This window comes from Impatiens glandulifera, chromosome 2 (assembly GCF_907164915.1).
Source record: "Impatiens glandulifera chromosome 2, dImpGla2.1, whole genome shotgun sequence".
In the NCBI taxonomy this organism is placed as follows: Eukaryota; Viridiplantae; Streptophyta; class Magnoliopsida; order Ericales; family Balsaminaceae; genus Impatiens; species Impatiens glandulifera.
In genome coordinates, this window is record NC_061863.1 from 67,220,507 (window position 1) to 67,240,435 (window position 19,929).

The following is a 19,929-nucleotide window of genomic DNA, read 5'->3' on the forward strand; positions in this document are numbered from 1 at the left end:
ATATAAAAAATAAATAAGTTGGATGTCTAAATTAAATCAAATTTACTCAAATTTAACGATTAAATAAGTTTAAATCATATAAATTTATCTGCCTATATAATCGAAAATATATTTTAAGATGTTAATTTGTTAGGATAAGACTTAAGAGTATCCACCTATATAATCAAAATACATTTTAAGAAGTGAATTTGTTAGGATAAGACTTAAGAGTATCCACCTTCAATTAATGCAAGCTTTTACCCAGGCCATTAAAATGGAAGAGCAAATGACTTCCTCCTTATTATCAGGTGTGGCCATTTATGATGTGCTTTGACATTGCACATTTCCTTTGAAATTTATATATATATGGCTCATAATTATGTCTCAAGTCTTGGGATATGTGAGATTAAAGTACGTGTATTTATTATAAAAACCTATGAAAATGTGACAATAAATATATAAGATTTAGATAATCTCATTTTAAACTATTTATTCAATATTTAATATACAATAAATCAATTAATTTATCTTCAAATAATAATATGTTTACCTTGATAAAATTAATAATATTTGGAAAAGTATAAAGAATTTGACATTGCAAGGCCTAGTGTGATTCCATTTGTAGTCTCTAATGTTTTCGTGACACTGAAATCATTTTTTTATTTTTATGTAAAACTTAAACACTTGCACTAATTTGAAAATTAATTATTTAAATAATTTAAACTTAATCTAACACCATTTCACTTATCTCTAATTCATTACAACACACCCAATTCATTAATAAAAATTACCATTAATCATAAATTTTTAATAGTTCCACATTATTTTAAAATAACCCACTATCAAACAAGGCCTCAGTAAATCAGTTTTAATTACTGTTGACCCCTACAACTTAAAAAATTAAAGTAGCTCGGCCACATGAGGTGGTCAGGAGAGTAAATTTGTGAAAATTACATTACGTTGTTGGGGAATGGTGTAAATTAAATTTTGATAAATTGACATCCAAATCCAAAACTAGTGAAATTTCAAATTTTGTTGAAAAGTCGATTAGCATATCGATAAGGTAGTTTGAATTCGTTTTCGAAATAAGGGCAGTCAAAGTTAGAATATTACTTTCTACTACTACTTTAAAATAAGTTAATTCACACTGCATATATATCCCAACTTTTTTATATATCCTAATATAAGATAATGTAAGATAATAATATTATTCCCAACATTTCAAAAGAATGCAAAATCAATTTGGGTTTTTGGTCAAATCAGTGTAAATGGAGATTTTTTTTTAATTGACTTGTTTGTATTGTAATATATTACTAAATATATCAGAGTATAGACTCTAGATTGTTTTTAAAACTAAGAAATTTCAGTTAAAAAATATATAATTATGTTAAATTAAGAATTTAACATAATGAAAAAGAAGCATATTAATTAATTAAAGAAGAATATGATTTAATTTGAGTTTGGTAGAGCAGAGCTTTCTCATCATGTTTCATACTGTCCACTAATGAAAAGTGAAGTCAAAATCCAAGATGTTCCTCTAATTATAATTTAAGGCTTTTCAAAAGATGGCAACTTTACCCGCTGGTTTGGTTCCACATCTTGTTCGAATCGAATTATAATTAGATTTAGAACCCTATTATTTCAATTCAAAAACATTCTTTTCTTTTACATCTTACTATTATATCTTTCATAAATTCAATTTTTTTTTTTATATTTATGTATAATTAAAGTGGAAAAGAAACATTGTATATGGTAAAGACATTTTATAATTAGAAACATATCAATTAGATGTTTGATATACATCATACTAAAACTACATTAGGCCTATCTAATCTTTAGGTTCTTGGATTTGTAAAGGATTTTGACCTAAAACTCAACTATACCTTGACTCATCGACTTAATCTAACAAAGTCCCGGTTTCTATCTAGAGTGAATCCCATAGTTTTGAAATATATATTATATAAAAAATGAGAATTGAAGAAATAAAATTGTGGAGAAAATGAGAAGAAAACCCATGAAAAGAGTAGAGAAGACATTTGTCCCCACTCGTAGATACGCCGGATTTTCCGCTAACAAACCTCCAAAGTCTAAACGGCTATGTCATTTCTCACTTCTTCACCCTCCTTAGCTGCTTGTTTTCAAATAATTTTATATTTTATAATAACCTTAGGCCTTGTTTGTTCTCTCATGTCTTAACACCTTATTAGTCAGTTAGTTGGACGGACACTTGGACACCGTTACTCTCCCCTTCTTTACCTATTTAAGCTAACCTTTCGGACCATATTTCATTCACTCACCACTACAACATTTTCCCTTCCTTCAAAAACAAAGACCAAGATGTCTCCTTTAGGGTTTTTCCTTGTGGGTCTTCTCTCATTAGTTTCGTTAGTCCATGGCTACAGCGGCGGCGGCGGAGGATGGATCAATGCGCATGCAACCTTCTACGGCGGTGGGGATGCGTCTGGAACAATGGGTAAGTTTCTAATTACATGTTTTTTTTTACAATAATAATAATATCCGATCTCTGATTATTTGTTTCAAATTTGAAGGTGGTGCATGTGGATATGGGAATCTGTATAGTGAAGGATATGGAACTAGCACGGCGGCTCTGAGCACGGCCATGTTCAACAGTGGGTTGAGCTGTGGTTCTTGCTTTGAGATTAAGTGTGAAAATGATCAAAAATGGTGTCTCCCCGGTTCTATAGTGGTCACGGCAACCAATTTCTGCCCTCCAAATAATGCCCTACCAAACAATGCCGGCGGTTGGTGCAACCCTCCTCAGCACCATTTTGATCTTTCTCAGCCCGTATTTCAGCGTATTGCCCAGTACAAGGCCGGAATTGTGCCCGTTGCTTACCGAAGGGTGCCTTGTATGAGGAAAGGAGGAATAAGGTTCACAATAAACGGACATTCATACTTCAATCTTGTTCTGATTACCAATGTTGGTGGAGCCGGAGATGTCCATTCGGTTCAGATTAAAGGGTCAAAGACAGGATGGCAGTCGATGTCGAGAAACTGGGGGCAAAATTGGCAAAGCAATAGCTACTTAAACGGGCAGAGTCTTTCCTTTAAGGTGACCACTAGTGACGGTCGGACTATCATCTCTAATAATGCTGCACCATCAAGCTGGTCCTTCGGTCAAACCTATTCGGGCGCCCAATTCCACTGAATAAAATGACCTATTTGCCCCTAGCTTTTAAATATGAGAAGTAAATGGCCTTTCTCTTCATAATCCTAGTGGTAAAGAAGAAAAGGAAGTGACAAAGGTTGCCCTTATTTTAATTTATGGGCATTTTTGTCCCTTTTCAATCCCTAGGGTGAAGAGAAATGGAGGGTTAGCCTTAAGTATAAGGGTGTTTTTTTTTGTTTTTTTTTTTTCACCGTTTAAGTAATGGTGTTTTGAGGTGTCTTTTTTATTTTTGGTTTCGGTTCTGTCACCGTTAAGGGTAGGTTAGGTTGCAGAGGTGGGCAATAACCACCCGCCACTAGGGAGGGGCAATTTAAGGACTTTCTTTGTTTTGGATTTTAGGTCAAGTTTGGTTTGTATTAATGTTATTGTTGTTGTGTTCTAATTCTCTACTGTTTGTAATCTTACATAATTTTGTTTCTTTCTGCTACTAATTCATTCAAAGGAAAGAACGAAATTTGTTTGCTATACATTCTCTATATTTATTTAGTATTTGTCTTACATATAAAAATGTTATTAATATATATAAATATATTTTGAATTCACCATATTTACCATCATTCTATATAATATTTTTTTAGCCATACCATTTCATTAGTTCATATAAATGTTATTTTATATAATTTATAAAATTAACCAGTTTGAATGTAACTGATGCATGACTAGAGGTACTTAGTGTAAATAGATTTGTTTTTTTTGAAGTCACGGGAGGAAGTGTTGTCTGTCTCGCAGGTGCAGAGCATAGATGTGAAGCAGCTTACATTTTTTATTGACATATTGTGCTGTGTCAGTGTGTGAGAGAGAGATGAATTGTGATGTGTGTCAGTGTGTGTGAGAGAGAGGATGAATCCTAATTCTAAAGGACAAGTACATAGAAACTCCGAACAGAACCATGTGCTATGCCGTAATTTTCGCTACCGCTATTTTCAAATATCTCCAAATTTTTATTTTTTTAATCTTCTTTTTCTGGTAATTAAATTGCTTCCTTTCTGTCTATCTTCCCATTTTTATGCTTACCGTTCTAAAATATTAAACATTTTATTTTAGTATATATTGTAGTATAAATTGGATTAAAAACATGAGAAATGATATTCTCAACGACAAGATAGCAAAAGCAAGGCCACGAATTCTACGTGGCCTTGCCAGCTAGGAGAGAGAAAAAAAATTAAAAAAAATTAAAATTTTCTATTTCCCCCAAAAACCAAAAATCCTATTATTTCTATATTTCTATTTCCTCCCAAAACCAAAATCTTATTATTTCTCTCTCTTTTGTTTCATTCTCTCTCTTTCTCTTTTGTTTCATTTTTCCTAAACTCACCGGCGATTCTCTTCTTTCATTTTCAACGACTTCTCTTCCGATCGATCGAAATGGTAAGACTTCTTCTGTTAATGAAACGTTTTATTTTTTCCCAAAACCAAAACCCCCACGACAATCTCTCTCTTTATTTTTCGTTTCCATTTCCCAAAACCCAACCCACTGTCGATCTTACTGAAACGTTTCATCGACTTCTTATCTTCCGATCGATTGAAATATAAAGTCTTTTTTCTTTCTTTCGTTTATCTTCCGTTCGAAATGATTGTCATATCAATATTTATGTTTAACGTTTATGGTTTAGCTGCTGAATCGATTTAGATTAGAGTTCTAAAAGATCTGGATCTTCGTACATGACCTACAAATCAAATTAACATTACAATAAGATTAATACAAGAAAAGCTGGTTTGGGGACCAAAAAAGCTAGTTTCGGGACCAGAAAAGCTGGTTTCGGGACTAGAAAAACTGGTTTCGAGACCCGAAACGGCAAAAAAAAAAAAAATTTTTTTTTTTTTTTGGAAATGAGTGGTTTCAGGACCCGAAATGAGTGATTTCGGGACCAGAAATGAGTGATTTCGGGACACTTTTTTTAATTTTTTTTTAATCTGAAACATTATAATGAATCTTAGAAAATAAAAAATAATTAAAGATAATGTTATTATACTAGAAATTTACATAATTAAACATTTATTTACAATGTTACAATCTGTCATTTATATCACATTTAAAATACAACCTACAATTTGAGAGATCTCAAATAATCTCATTTCTTCATTAACTTGATCAATAAGAAGATTTGGATCTTCATACATGACCTACAAATCAAATTAACATTACAATAAGATTATTTGTTTATACAAAAATAAAATAGCCATAAAAGATCGTATAGAAACCATTTCGGAGTTTGAAATCACCCTAAAATGGTGATTTCGGGACAAAAAATGCTAGTTTCGGGACCAGAAAAGCTGGTTTCGGGACCCGAAATGAGTAGTTTCGGGACCCGAAACGGCAAAAAAAAAAAATTTTTTTTTTTTTTTTTTTTTTTTGGAAATTAGTGGTTTCGGGACCCGAAATGAGTGGTTTCGGGACCCGAAATGAGTGGTTTCGGGACCCGAAATGAGTGGTTTCGGGACCAGAAATGAGTGATTTCGGGACCAGAAATGGTTTTTCTTACAACCTAATTGAAATTAGTTCTGCAACTAAACCCATAACAACAGCCAAACATTATATAATCATACTTTCGGGTCCCGAAATCACATTTTTTGGACCCATAACAGCCAAACATTATACAATCATACTTTCGGGTCTCTAAACCATTCATTTCCGGACTCATAATTCAGCAAATACACAATAATCATAGTTTTCTATCGTTAAAATCATTAAAATCATTAAAATCTCTAACCATAACCGCAAAAAGCTAAACGATCTTCAAATCTTTAAAATGATCTACGATTCTAAAAGAGAAAATGTTATTTACCTTGTCTTTTGAGATCTGAGAGATTTTGAAGTCTTGTATGGAGATGTACCTGGACCATCAGCCTGAAAAGATAGTATGAAGTGAACACGAAGGCAGACAATGAAGTGAACATACACGAAAGAGTTCTCTTACCATTTTCGATCGAAAGAAGATGAAGAAAGTAGAAGAAGTCGGGGATGCCGGAGAGAAAAATCGCCAGAGAAGAAATCGGGGTTCGCCGAAAGTGATAAATGAAAATAAGAAAGAGAGGAAAGAAGAAAGAGAGGAAAGAAGAAAGAGGGGGAAACTGAAATATTTAATTTTTTATTTTGTTTTTTTTTTCTCTCTCTTAGCTGGCAAGGCCACGTAGGATTCGTGGCCTTACTTTCGCTAACCCTTCGTTGGGTTTATCATACCTCTAAAAACATAGGATTGATTTTGATTATAAGTTATTTAAATAATTTACAAAAATTAACATCACTCTATGCTTTTCTCATTCCTTCAATTAATTCACTGAGCAAATTATTAAAATATTATTTTTTATTTTATTTACAAATATATTAATACCTTTTAAATTTTTTTATCTTACAAAATATTTCTGACATCTTCAAAATTATCCCCCATAGTTAAATAAAAATAAACAAGACCATAGTAAAATAAAAATAGACAAGACCATAGTTAAAGTAAAATATAACCAAAGGGATATATTATATTGCTCTAATTTTCAGAAACAAAGAAGTTTATGTTGGGTTATTTAAAATTGTATTAACTTTTTTTTTTAAAACAAATATTTGCAACTGTATGATGTAGATATTTTGCAAATTTTTAGAATTTTATCAATTTTTTTTATAAATTCTTTCTATATCATATCATTATATCTATTAAATAAATTATTTTATGAATTAAACTAAAACACAAAATAATATTATAATAACTTGATTAATTAAAAACCCAAATAACCAATTTTACATTAAAACAATATAAATTTTTTTTTTTTGACAAATATAGAACAAAGTTATTAAGTTTTTAAATAGTTGAATTATTATTATATTTTTTATATTTAAAAATAAAATTTACAAAATAAAATTGAATGACTGGATGGTAAAAGAAAAAAAAGATGGGAGGCATAGATATTTTATAAAAAGAACCCAACAAATTCAATATAAAATGAGTTCTAAGTGCCACAAATAATTTTTATGTTATTATTAATATGTACATACATTATAAAAAAAGAAATTTATGTATTTACAGCTTACTATTCAATTTTATATATAGGCTGCATGAGATTGATAACATGATATGGTAAAAGTAGAGCTTATAGTAGTAAAATTAAAAGACAGAACAAGAATGAAACTATATATATATATATATATTTACACATGCATGTTGATTCTTCGGCTAATTGATGGGCAATCTAGGTTTAGGGTTCCAGAATCATCTTGGGATTCTATCAAACAATGAAGCTAAGAACAAACATCTATGACTTTCCTCCGGTTTGGGTACCATAATCATTTCCATCAAGGTTAGGCCAAGAGTAGTATTCGTCCTGTAAACACAATGTGAATTTCTAGATCTGAGGGGATTTTGATTCATGATGAGAATGTGATTATTTAGATTACCAGAGAATAAAATTGATTGTAGCAGTTGAAGGTGGTGGTGGTAGGATGATAATTTGAAGAATATCCAGTTGTAGTAGATGAATCCCAGTTATGATCACATGATCCCAGATGCGGTTGCAGAACAAATTCATCAATGCTCGTGATCGGTTGTTGATCCCTCAGAGGAATTTCCAGGCTGTTAGTCAGATTCAAATCGTCTTCTTTGTATGGATTTTGCATTACAGACTCTGTAGGGAATATCATCTCGGTATTATCCATGGTGGTGGTGGTGGTGAAATGAGGGTAGGAGATGGATTCGTTTCTCATTGACTCTGTTTTGATAGACTCTTTGAAGACACCATAGTCCAGATTTGCATAAGGATCATTTGGATTAGGCCATACTTCACTAGGAACACAAAAGAAACAAGTATATTAATATTACAACCAAAAGTGGTAAGATGAAATCTGCATTTTTATACAATCAAACTCACCTCTTAGGATGCGAGTTGGAGTCCTCCGATGATGATGTCGCGAAACTGCCCATGGATGGTTGGTTCATATTAGGGACCTTAAATAACTGCTGCTAAAAGAACACAACACACAAATATCTCATAATATCTCATAGATGATGCAGTTTGAAAACCTTTTTAGACAGTTTTTGTACCTCGTAACTGCAACACTCTAGATGGGAATGGGATTGAGAAGAAGAATTTTGTTCTCTGAGATGATCCTGTAAAGAAATAATACTACTTTTTTTCTTTAAGACTATAAGATGTCAGGATTATATGAAACATGACAATAAAAGTATATAAAAAAACCTTTTGAATTTGAACTTGAAGGAGTGAGTTGTTGATATACTGTTCCATTAGCTCCAGAAACTCGAGATTATCAATCTTTTCTGGGTTGCTCCATTCACTGAACCGACGCAGCCAACGCATAAAGCAAAATTAAACTTGACAAATATTTCCATAATAGAGATCCTAGCAGAACCAATTCATTATTATAAGAATCAAAGAAACTCACTCAAGTCTCTTGTTGACGTCGGAAAGTTGTGTGCGCAACAGATTAGCGTAAGTAGCCATACCCTATTATTGCACAAATATTGTTTAAATGTGCGAATTCTTTCATCATATGTTGTTTAACTTAGTTGATTATAAGTCACAGCAACTTACACGATTTGTTGTTTGATTACTGGAATTCATCAACCAAACAAAAGAGGACATGGATTAGTAGGAAACACATTCATAACATTAGAACATTCTCACAATGTTCATACCTGCAGTTGCTTGTTAAATCTTGAACATTGACATCATGACCCGACTTTGTAAAGCGCCTCTTTAAGGCCTAGAAAACCAAACAGGAATAAACGGTCGAGGGGGGATGATTACAACACATTCTCACTAGTATCAACTGAAACATTATTATTATTATTATTCAAGTGAACCATTCACCAGAACTATGAAAGTGGTGGTGGTTGGCTTACTAGGAGGCTCTCTAGTTTCCTGTTCCAAACCAAAAGAACAACAACAACAACTGATCATGAATTCAACTAAACTAAACTCAAATCTTCTTGAAAGCACATAATAACATGTAATTAATTGTAATACCTCTTTGATCTTTCTTGGGGGCTTAGTGAGCTAAATCTTTCGAGAATGGCTTCAATGTTACTGAAGAAATAAACAATGAACAAGGTTAAGGTTTAGGAGAAAGAAGAAGAAGAAGAAGAAACAGGGGAGGAATGTGAAAGAAAATAGGACCTGTTATTTCCTTGACAAGTAACAGGTTTGCCGGTTGGAGAAAACATGATGAGGACGAGATCAATGTCACAGAGAATTGATAACTCCTGCGCCTTCTTTATCAATCCATTTTTCCTTTTCGAATAAGTCGCTAGACGGTTTGCAGAATGATCCAACTTCTTTATAGCTAGCTTTGCACGTCCCATTCTTCTTCTTCTTCTTCTGCAGCTAGCAAACTGATTTCAAAAATCAAATATTTGTTTGAAACCCTAATCAGAAAACCAAATATAACAGTACCCAGATTGATGCAATCTCAATTATCCCTTGTTTCAGAGAGATGTACGTATAACCCTAATCAAGTATGTGATCATGAATGACTTAATAATAGAATAATAGAATTTAGAGGAGGAGCGGCAAAATTGGACATCCCTAGAAGAAGAAGAGCGACCTTTTCGGGTAAACCTGCAATTTTTTTAACGTAGGAATTAACATGACGGCATTACGGTTTTTTTTTTTTTTGTTCGAATCCCAAACCGAACTAGACGGGATGATAAATGCGGGATATGAATGAACTTGAAGTACTTTAATGTATATTAAAGTGTGAATACATAATATTTATATTAATAATTAAATTATTTCATCATTAAATGTTTACAACTTTGTATTTGTTTTATAATATAAAAAAAATATTTGTATGTTTGTATTAAATTTTATATGCATTTATTATTGGGATGGAATGAAAGTTTAAGTGAATAGTTGATGATACCTCTCATGATGAAGAGTCCCAATATATATATTTATATTTATTGATCTTAATAGTTATATGTTAAGTCATCAAGTAAAGACTGGATGGGTTATTTAATAATTATGTGTATTTTTTAAGTTTTTTTTTTTTTTTTGTAACATTAGTGAATCAATCTGATCTATAGCTAGGTACTTAAAGAAAACACTTCTCCATGAGCTTAACAAACTCCCTCAAATCAACTAACCCATCTCCATTTTCATCGCAACCTCTTATCATTCTTTCACACCTTAATTCCGTGCTCGACTCTTCCTCGAACCCCAGTCTTATCAAAACTCTCCGCAGTTCTCTTACATCGATGAACCCATCTTTATTCTCATCAAACACGTCGAATGTCTCTTTCAACTCATCAAAGCTCGGCCCATCCTCCTCAAATAAGCCCGACAACTCTTCCGATCCAAACCATCCCTCATATGGCTGATCATCCTCGCAAGGCATACCAAGTTTGTTCATTACCGTCACTAATTCACCGCCACTAATCTTCTTATCACTTTCTTTAATATTGTCGTCCGATTGATTTGGCACGGGATCGGATAATATTGGTGCGGACAGGAGATAGTAAAGGATCAAATCGTGTGAAATAATAGTAATGTGCTTGGTTGTGATTTGAAGGAGCATTAGAATCTTGGACAAGAAAAACATTTCTAGATAATATAATTGAATTGTTGTTAGATGATGCATCCATACATTAAGGTTGTTTATATAATAAAGTTACTAGACTAGGAATTAAATACTTGCTTATTCCGTACGTCATGAATGTGATGTAGCCAGCTTGGAGACTTAATAGGGTTAATGATGTACATGTATTTTCATGGAAATGTCCGAGAAATTTAATTACACAATTCATCATAATTAAAAACTCTTTCTTCATAACTTCTTAAATCCCGGGGAGTGGGTTGGCCAAAATGACTTCATAAAATATAATATAATATATATTGCTAAAGTGTTACAAAAGTATACATAAAGGATAAGAATTGTTTGGTACATATGCTATTACCTAATATATTATTTGTTAATTATTCTTCTCTTGATCATAATCCAAGAGTCTACACAAAATTTAGTCTTAATTCTTTTGATTTATTTATTTAAATAAAACATTATTGATATTAAAATTTTACTTTTCTAGATATTACAAAGTTTCGAATATGAAGGTAGTAGAAGAATGATAGCTATAAGAAGACTTATGACAGACAGAAGACCTAGTTACTCTGGAGATGGATTACAGCATAATTAAGTTTATTTGAAAATTACAATTTTTACCTATTATAGTCACAATTATATATATTTTTTTCAATTGTAAAAAATATAATGAGATTTTGTTTTCATTTGATTGAAAGATGTGATTGAAATAATTTTTTTATGTATGAATTATAAATAAGAAAGTTATTTTTTTTATCATTCTAATCAACATAAATGTTATGATTTTGATTCAGAGTATTTTTTTTTAACCGATTGAACGAAGTTAAAATAGTAAAAGTGACTAAACATAAATTATTTTATAGTGGTGGGAGATGTAATTCGATAAGGTTGAGAAATGTTGCACATGTTCTATCTTTTTCACAAAAATAGGCGAAAATTTTTCATGATATTTTTTTTTAATGAATAAGAGATTTTATTGTTCTTAACTAATATTAATATCGAATTTATATTGTCCTAAAAAAATTACAAACTTGTATTCAATTTTTTTTCGAGAGGAGAATTCTATAGACCTGATTTATAAATTTCAAACCAATAAAATTATTTTTGTAAATATTTCACTACATGCTTATTGCAAGATATTAGTAATAATATTTCACTACATGTTAATTAATTATTAATTTTGTATTAATTGAATATCAAATTAATTATTTAAAATATCATTGAAATAAAATAAAATATTTACTTTTATAATGTGTATTAAATAAAATAAAATACATACAAAATGAGATTTCAAACTAATTATTCGAATTTATTTTTCAACTTTTTGCACCCTAGCAATGAAACATTAGTACATGACCTTATCTTTTGCAGGTTTGTTTCAAAAACCTGCCCTAGTTTTGATTAAACAATCCATGAACAGATAAGGTCATATGGGCCGAAGAAAAACAGAAGAAAGAGGAGATCGAGAATATCAAACGGGCTTCCAAGTTCCAACCTTTTGCTGGGTCGCAAGAAGAAAGAGGCGATAACCGGTGTCTTCTTTTACGGTGCTTAGTCTCTCTCTCTCTCCCTCTCCATTTCTCACTTATCTTATCCGCACATGGGTCACGGAAACTCGTCTGGTTTTGAGCCATTAACTAATCATAAAACTTAAAAGCTTCAAATTGGTATGTCTTCTTATGTTCCAAATAGTTTCGGTTGATTCTTCTTCATTAAACGCTTGAATTTAGTTTAGTAATTCTCTTTGATTTCATTTTTCTCCCACTGAAATCATTTTCATGGCTTCATGGATGCCAAGAAGATTATAGTTTGTTTATTCTGTTTGGGTATTTTGACTAACTGGCAGCAGCAGCAGCAGCAGAAACATACGTAGAGAAGATAAAAGAAGGAAATCATTGAAATCTGTAATGCCGCAGATTTTATCTTATCATTGTCATCCATTACAGTCACCTTCCTTAGCTAATCACCTCCATGTTCAATGGCCCACAACCCCTTTCTTCCAGAGGTGTCTCATAACCAATTTAAGACCTATCCCATCTCTTCACTTGTCTTGTCCCAATAGGAATCCTTCAATAAGGTGTATGGCAAATCCCAGAAGAGTCAAGATGGTAGCAAAACAGATAAGGAGAGAGCTTTCTGAGATGCTTCTTACTGACAAGGTTATCCAGTATGCTGTCCTCCCAGAGGCTGCTCTTGGTGCAGATCGATTTCTCTCTTCTCTAACCACAATCAGTGATGTAGAAGTCTCTGCTGATTTACAGGTAAGAACCATGTTGTATTAAGCAACAAATCATGTGTCAAGTTTTTTAAATTGATGCAATTTTGCAACTTCTAGGTGGTGAAAGTCTATGTTTCAGTATTTGGTGATGAAAGAGGTAAAGAGGTGGCTATTTCTGGTTTACGGTCAAAGGCAAAGTATGTAAGAAGTGAGCTTGGGAAACGTATGAAACTGAGATTAACTCCTGAGATACGTTTCATAGAAGATGATTCTATAGAGCGAGGAAACAGGGTATCTATCTTGTCCCTTAATTTCCATATTGATTCATGAAGAAAAAAGAATTGAAAAATTACCAAAATTCCAAGCTCATCTCTGTATTAACTTGATTCTTATGTTGTTCCCATGGTTGATGTAAGTAAAGTAAATTCCAACATATATGTTGTCTTGATTTTCAGGTAATTGCTATACTAGATAAGCTAAAAAATGAGAAGTCTGGTAGTTTAATCGATGATGACCAGAATGAGTTATCGAATTTCCCGGATGAAGACCCAGATTGGGAGGGCGATGATCATGATAATGATGGCATCATATATGTGAAGTAGTTGATGAGACCCTGTTCTTCCAGGTTTGTCCTTCTGAGTAAATTTCATGGGAGTGAGCACATTTAACTTCAATTTTTCCATCTATTTGTTAGGTTTTGCAATATAAATGAGTATATAATTGACTGTCAATGGATATGATCTTGTTTTATTTAAATTTGAAGTACTTTATATTATGCAATTTTACCCGTATAATGACTTAATTTGATTAATTTCGAGGGGTTAAAGTTGTGTTTTGGACAGTTTTACTAATGGGTTTGAAGTACTTAATTGGCTCCACTTCAAACTGATAGTTGTAAATACTGCCTTAAATGTAGTTGTAAATACAGTGTTTAATAGATCTTGGTGCAAATATCATTTACAATTGAACCTTGTTCTAGTCTTCTGGCTCTCAGTTCTTGATAGCTCTGAGAATCGTATTTTTCTTTGCAGATACCATTCAAGATGACAGTCGAGAGAAGAATTTGTTTTGTTTAGGACAACTTTACATGCCTCCATCATCTTGTTGATGAAACGTTTTTCATGGCCCTTTCATCTTACATGTCTCCATCAATTCGTCCTAACCTTTTTGGATGATACTAGAGCTAACGATATCATCATAATAAACCAAATTCCATTCATTCTCAAGGTTTCCTTAATGTACATCCACGCCTTATTCTCATGCAGATCATTGCTTGGGATGTTGGACCAATTTTGGAGATGTTTCTTCTTGAAAGAACTGAATTTAGTGGGTTCAAGATTGGGCAAGATATATTTCCTTTACTCATTTCTCAATATTCTTTCCCTTTAAAGTTTAAATACAAAATTATAGATTAAAAACACCTTAAAGTGGGGGGAGCTTTTTAATTGAAATATTGGATAAATGAATCATTATAACATAATCTTATGTAATGCTTGTTTGAGAAGTGACAATTTTATATATGTAGACTGTAGAGTAATGATAATAATACTCTGCATTTTCAAGAAATAATCTTATTTGAAATCACCTAGAGTTTAGGATGAATAGAAAAATGTTTAAATTTCTTACAAAGTTATGTTTCGAATATGGGGATTGTACTGTCCTTAATATTTGTATTTATATAAAATAAGAAGGGAAAAGGGAAGATAGAAAATTGTGATCACACATACATAATAATGTATCACGTGCATAGGGTCCCATAACAACTCAACTGATGGTGTGTGTATAATGTGTATGCAATGCATAATACTATGTATGTAAAGAACAAAGACATAAAGATTAAAGAGGTGGTCCTCAAATAAAACTAACGGCTGGAATTAATGTTACTTTGGATAAGCAACAATCAAATCTCAAATAAAATAAAGTATAATCACATACCTATGCGTCAACCTCAGTTTATTTTTCATCCCGATAACTTTGATCTCTTAAATAAATTTCTTTTAACAATTGAGTTATTCTCGCGAATCTTCTGTGTCTAATATTATTCCATTCCAAAGCAATCGAATACAAGACTAGACAACTTAACCTAAAACAGAAAATACACACATGTTTGTTCTTGACAATTATTGTCATCAAACACACAAACCCTATAGCCTAATAAATCCATTGTTGTTGTGGTCCTTGGGCATAACTGCATGCGAGTTGTTTCAATATATATAATATATTCCCAAATAAAAAAAATATATATATGTGGATGAGAATAGAGAAGAGAAAGGAGGTTTTTTTTTAGAAAAAAAAATGTAACTTTTGGCATCATTAGTTGTGAGATCTTTTTAAACAGGACTTGGGGAGTGGAAAGTGAAAGACTCGGCCCACAATTCAAATTCTAGTTTATCTTCTCAACTGCCGGCCCCCACCAACCCCCTTTAAAATTAATCAAATTGTAATCTTAATTTCAAATTATTTGCATTTGTCTCATAAACAATCTTTTAGGGAAAATAAAAAAAAAAGTAAATAGTTTGTTCCCCAAGCATATTGTGCATCTCACATGATCTTTTTTGCTTTATATGTATACATAATCTTCTTTATTTAAGTACAATGGACAACATTACTCATGAGTTTCACTATTCAAATAGGAATAAATTTATTAGATAGAAGAAAATAACAATTGGAGAAGGAGAAGTGACATGTTTAACCTTTTCCTTATTGATTTTTTATTCAAGACCACATATGTATAGAATAATAATAATATGTACATATTGATTAATACAACTTTGATTCCAAAAATCACTCTTTTTTCTCCTAAGAAAGATTGTAAAATGAGGACTTTACTAATTTGATTTGCTATGGAGCGTTCTCACGAAAGTTGTGCGATCTCGATAGGGCTACCGGGTTGGCTTGCATCGCTAGAGACGTGCGATGCTCAACTTCAGTTTTTGAGTTCAATGGCTTGAAAAGTCCTCTTCCTATTACAGACTCCAGATTTTCGTTCTTGATTCCCAAAGTTGACCATATTGAGCTCTTTGCAGCTTCGTTTGGATCGTCGATTCTTAGTGTTTTTGGATGAACCAAAACCCCTCCTCCTCCAATCTCTTTCGATCCAAACATGTTTCCTTCACGAGAATGTTTCCCCAAGGGAGAGCTTGGCCCGTATGAAGCTGGTGCTTCGTTTGGTATAGTAATTGTATTATTAGGAATGATCGGAACGCAGCCCCAAAACTGTGGTGGTGCTGGATATATCAAAGTTGGAAAACCAGGTGGTGCTCTCCAGGGCATATGCCAGGGTGGTGGCCCTGCAAAATATGGTGGTGGAGGAGGAGGAGGCATGGTTGGGAAATTCTTGACAACTGTTTCTTGCTGGGAATCATCCAAATTTAAAGTCGAATTCATGGATTCACACAAGGGTGTGTCGGATGATCCGAAGGCGATTACATTATTGGGTCTTAAAACAGGGTAATGAGTTGCTGCGGTAGCTTGAAGGGCTTCCATGGCTAAGGCGTGACGATAGTGGGAAGAAGAAGAGGATGAAGAAGATGAGGTGGAGGATGGGGGAGTCTTGTTCTTTCGACGGCCTGAACCAACTGGAACATTCCTCATGGTTCCTCCTGCTGTCCAGTACCTTTGACAGTTTTTGCAAAAGTGTCGTGGCTGATTAACGTTGTAATTGTTGAAGTAACAGAATTTGGTGTCCATACTGTTGCACCTGGGACAAGGAAGTATCTTGTCTGGTTTAGTCAAAGTTGTTGTGTCTTGAGTATCATCAGGTTGGTTCTTGTTTGAAACCTTGGGGGAAATCGGTTCTTTGTCAACAGATGGTGTTTTTGGATCGTCATACCGGGAAGATGTTGTTTCTGAAAGTTTGGTTGCTTCTTGATCGGAAGAGGTAGTGCTTTCCCGTTCATCTTCATCTTCTTCATCATCATCATGATCCTCTGTGGGTTTACTCTGTAATGAATCGTGAGAGATTAATTAAACTGAACGAGGCTAAATCAGATAAGATAAGATCAGATCAGATCTGGATGAAATTAGTACCTTAAAATCTTGGTCTTGTTGAGAGGAGCAGGAGGGTTTGTCGGGCGGTGAAGACGAAGGAAGAATGGGAAGTGGGTTGACCTGATCTTGAATTGGGTGAAGTTTGTCTGTCGGCGGCGGCCATAAAGGAATCGTCTTGCCGAAGAGCTTGATCGCCGGATCTTTGAATTCCGACATTCCCGCCGGCGGCTATTGAGAGTTGCTCTGTCCTGAGATCTGTTCTGTTCTAGATTTAAGTCTTTGTGTGTGAATACTGAAAACACTTCTTTCTTTCTTTCTTCTTCTTTATGTCGTATGTCTTTTATGGGATTTAGAAAGAAATTGAAGGGGTGCCGCGTGGACAGAGTAGAGCATTCTGAGCCACAAGTTCTGTGTGGCCTTAAAAAAAAATCTTTTGTTGGGATGAATGGATGGATATGTCTTCTCTTTTGTTGGTTTTTGATTCTTTCTCTCTCTTTTTGAAAAAAAGGTGGTTGCTTTCTATCCTTCTTTTTGCCCATGTCAGCACTTCCCTTTTTCCATATTTCACGGTGTACCTATTCGGATAGCACACAGAATCCCCTATCTCTTAAAAAGCAGCTTTTCATATCTTCAAACAACTTTTCAACTTTTTTTTTTTTTTTTAATAAAATTATTAACTAATTGTCACCTTAATTCTTAAGTTTCATTTAACCACCGCGATTAATCTCAAATAAAACTCATTATTATAAAATAAAAAAATCAACTTAATTGACTTTTATCAAACTCATTAAGATGGTCAGTCATGGTTTAAAAGTCTGGATTAAAAGATTAAAAATTGTGTATTGGATTTCTATTCTATACAATTTAAATTAAGTTGGAGACATTGTTATAATTTATTTTTCTTCTATCTTTTCTCCAATAAGGTAATGTCACGGTCATTTTCTCTCATTCACTTCTCCAAATTCCACCTATTATCATTTCTCTAGATTTAAATACTAAATTTTTTTTATTTAAAAAACAAACATCTTAAGTTTTATTCTCATTCAAAAAATAATTTAAGCTGAAACAAACATACCTTGAGTGCATAATGTCACGGACTGAAACTCGGTCACCGAATATTTCTTCGTCCTGCGCAACACTAGTTTAGATTGTCACAATACTAGCTAGTCAGTTTTTCTAAAGTTGAAAGAAGATGGAACACTTTGAGAGTGAAAGAATTTGGAGAATATCTTATTTATTACAAGTGTGAGGTGCTTGATTTATTGCCAATACTTGTTAATATAAAAGTTGATGGATTATTTTAAATCTTCCTCAACCTAAGTTATTCTAGACACTTCTATATTCTAACATAGACCCAAGAATTCCTAGAGATTTCTAAAGAATTATACTAACTACCTACCTTCTTAAATCATTGTATTGTATTATTTTAGTAAAAGTAGGAGAAAATTGATCAATACAATGATTACAACAGAAACTGCAGTAAATATCTAGTTTGATTCAACTTATTCTTGAACTTATTCGAATCGATAACAAACAATGAGTGTGTTTATACTCTGAATCGCTCATTCATTCGGGCTAGCTTATTAGATCAAACTATTATAGCAACTTATTACGCAATTTAGGACTGATTCTCTGTTATAATCAGAATCAAACTAGCTCTATAGCAAGAAAAACAGTTGCGGAGTAGAGATTATAAATTTATAGTGCAGAACCTTCGAGTTTAGCTTTGCAGTTATAGGACGATTGGTCGAGAGTTACTCTAGCGACGGCGACTGAGATTTTACGGCGCCGATTCGCCGATGATGATACCTGGAGGAATGAAAAAATGGAGATAGGGTTTACCTGGAGAGGAAGACGTGTGTAGTGTGAGTGTGTATTGTGAGAGAAGATTGAGAATTATTTTTAATTGAATGAATAAATTTGTTTGATAATAACAATTATTAAGTAAAATTAAATTGTCACGTGTATAGCCACATGTCTTTATTCTTTTATAAATATAAATGCCACCTAATTTATTTTTAACAGACATCTATTTCCGTTAGTGAAAGGCCTTATTTTGTAAAAATTGGCAATGAAAAGCCCCAATTTGTGAGGTTTTAAATAAGAGGTCCGATATTGCAATTGACACTCAATAAGAAGCCTCAATTTGTAATTCTGGCTAATTTTTAAATGAAAAATGCATGATATTAATATAAGTATAACAATATAAATAACTAAGGCCTTGTTCGGTTATGTTTTTTTTAAATCAAGAGAGAACAAAATTAATGATATGTGATGATTTTAAGGAGTTAATGATTATTTTTAGTAAAAAGACGTAAAAAATATTGATATATATAAATAATATATAAAATAATAATTTAAATTAGAGAGTATTTTAGTATTTTGGTTAATGAAATGAGTGATGTGATTGGTGAGAAGTGATTAATTGGAAAATTGATTTGATAAAGATTAAAATAAAAACTTGTAGAAAACCAGCCTAAGCTAATATGATTTTCAAATAAATAATAATTTTGTACTAAAATATATACAAATATTTTAATCTAATTAATGAAATATCATGTTAATCCAAGTTTTGCTCAGAGTTCAAACCTTATTTTTTTTTTCTAAAGTCCCTTGGGAGGGTTGGTCCTAGCGATGACTTGGATTGTATTACTAGAAGGAAAATATTGTTTTTTTTTTCAAAATTATTATCTAATTAAACAGCCAACTGTACACCTTTTGTTTTGTGTGGCATGTAATTTCATTGAAAGTTTCATCAGATTAAAGAAAACAAACAAACTAATATGTATATATTAGTTTGTCTTACCTTATTTTAATATTATGTATGAAAAGTGCTTGCATATTTAAAAATAATTAGTAAATAATTGAGACAAAATAAATTAGTATTTTTAAGAATTAAAGTCAATTAAAGTGATTGGATCGTATACCAGTACAAAATTTAAATATTTTAAGTACTTGTATAAATAGACAAGTTCTTATCCAAAGTGTATTTAATATAATTAGACATATATA

At 32.3% G+C, this 19,929-nt stretch overlaps 5 protein-coding genes across 10 annotated transcripts; 2 read left to right on the forward strand and 3 right to left on the reverse strand.

The window, feature by feature from the left end:
• The first annotated feature begins 2,256 nt into the window (after nucleotides 1-2,256).
• LOC124926598 (expansin-A1-like) lies at nucleotides 2,257-3,631 on the forward strand. The gene is made up of 2 exons (XM_047466849.1): nucleotides 2,257-2,452; nucleotides 2,529-3,631. Exons 1-2 carry the CDS (start codon nucleotides 2,317-2,319, stop codon nucleotides 3,146-3,148), a joined length of 756 nt encoding a protein of 251 aa, XP_047322805.1. The 5' UTR covers nucleotides 2,257-2,316; the 3' UTR covers nucleotides 3,149-3,631.
• Nucleotides 3,632-7,164: 3,533 nt separating this feature from the next.
• On the reverse strand, nucleotides 7,165-9,783 carry LOC124927178 (agamous-like MADS-box protein AGL30). Of its 5 annotated transcripts, none has more exons than XM_047467543.1 (12): nucleotides 9,566-9,783; nucleotides 9,290-9,490; nucleotides 9,140-9,199; nucleotides 9,016-9,034; nucleotides 8,809-8,876; nucleotides 8,705-8,723; nucleotides 8,556-8,617; nucleotides 8,351-8,447; nucleotides 8,197-8,262; nucleotides 8,024-8,115; nucleotides 7,554-7,938; nucleotides 7,165-7,480 (listed from the first exon to the last, which is right to left on the reverse strand). In XM_047467543.1, exons 2-12 carry the CDS (start codon nucleotides 9,472-9,474, stop codon nucleotides 7,412-7,414), a joined length of 1,122 nt encoding a protein of 373 aa, XP_047323499.1. In that variant the 5' UTR covers nucleotides 9,475-9,490; nucleotides 9,566-9,783; the 3' UTR covers nucleotides 7,165-7,411. The 5 variants fall into 5 exon arrangements, with proteins under 5 accessions (XP_047323499.1, XP_047323498.1, XP_047323501.1 ...); XM_047467542.1 differs by having other exon boundaries at nucleotides 9,290-9,504; XM_047467545.1 differs by lacking the exon at nucleotides 9,566-9,783 and having other exon boundaries at nucleotides 8,024-8,109; nucleotides 9,290-9,543.
• Nucleotides 9,784-10,033: 250 nt separating this feature from the next.
• LOC124923609 (probable calcium-binding protein CML45) lies at nucleotides 10,034-10,755 on the reverse strand. Its single transcript, XM_047463576.1, has one exon. It carries the CDS (start codon nucleotides 10,749-10,751, stop codon nucleotides 10,206-10,208), a length of 546 nt encoding a protein of 181 aa, XP_047319532.1. The 5' UTR covers nucleotides 10,752-10,755; the 3' UTR covers nucleotides 10,034-10,205.
• A 1,467-nt stretch (nucleotides 10,756-12,222) lies between these two features.
• LOC124925856 (probable ribosome-binding factor A, chloroplastic) lies at nucleotides 12,223-14,290 on the forward strand. Of its 2 annotated transcripts, none has more exons than XM_047465972.1 (5): nucleotides 12,223-12,376; nucleotides 12,559-12,970; nucleotides 13,045-13,218; nucleotides 13,383-13,552; nucleotides 13,959-14,290. In XM_047465972.1, the coding sequence occupies exons 2-4, from the start codon at nucleotides 12,617-12,619 to the stop codon at nucleotides 13,527-13,529; spliced, it is 675 nt and encodes a 224-aa protein (XP_047321928.1). In that variant the 5' UTR covers nucleotides 12,223-12,376; nucleotides 12,559-12,616; the 3' UTR covers nucleotides 13,530-13,552; nucleotides 13,959-14,290. The 2 variants fall into 2 exon arrangements, with proteins under 2 accessions (XP_047321928.1, XP_047321929.1); XM_047465973.1 differs by having other exon boundaries at nucleotides 12,230-12,376; nucleotides 12,556-12,970.
• Nucleotides 14,291-15,614: 1,324 nt separating this feature from the next.
• Nucleotides 15,615-17,237, reverse strand: LOC124926146 (cyclic dof factor 1-like). Its single transcript, XM_047466322.1, has 2 exons — nucleotides 16,957-17,237; nucleotides 15,615-16,869 (listed from the first exon to the last, which is right to left on the reverse strand). The coding sequence occupies exons 1-2, from the start codon at nucleotides 17,131-17,133 to the stop codon at nucleotides 15,769-15,771; spliced, it is 1,278 nt and encodes a 425-aa protein (XP_047322278.1). The 5' UTR covers nucleotides 17,134-17,237; the 3' UTR covers nucleotides 15,615-15,768.
• Nucleotides 17,238-19,929: the final 2,692 nt, after the last annotated feature.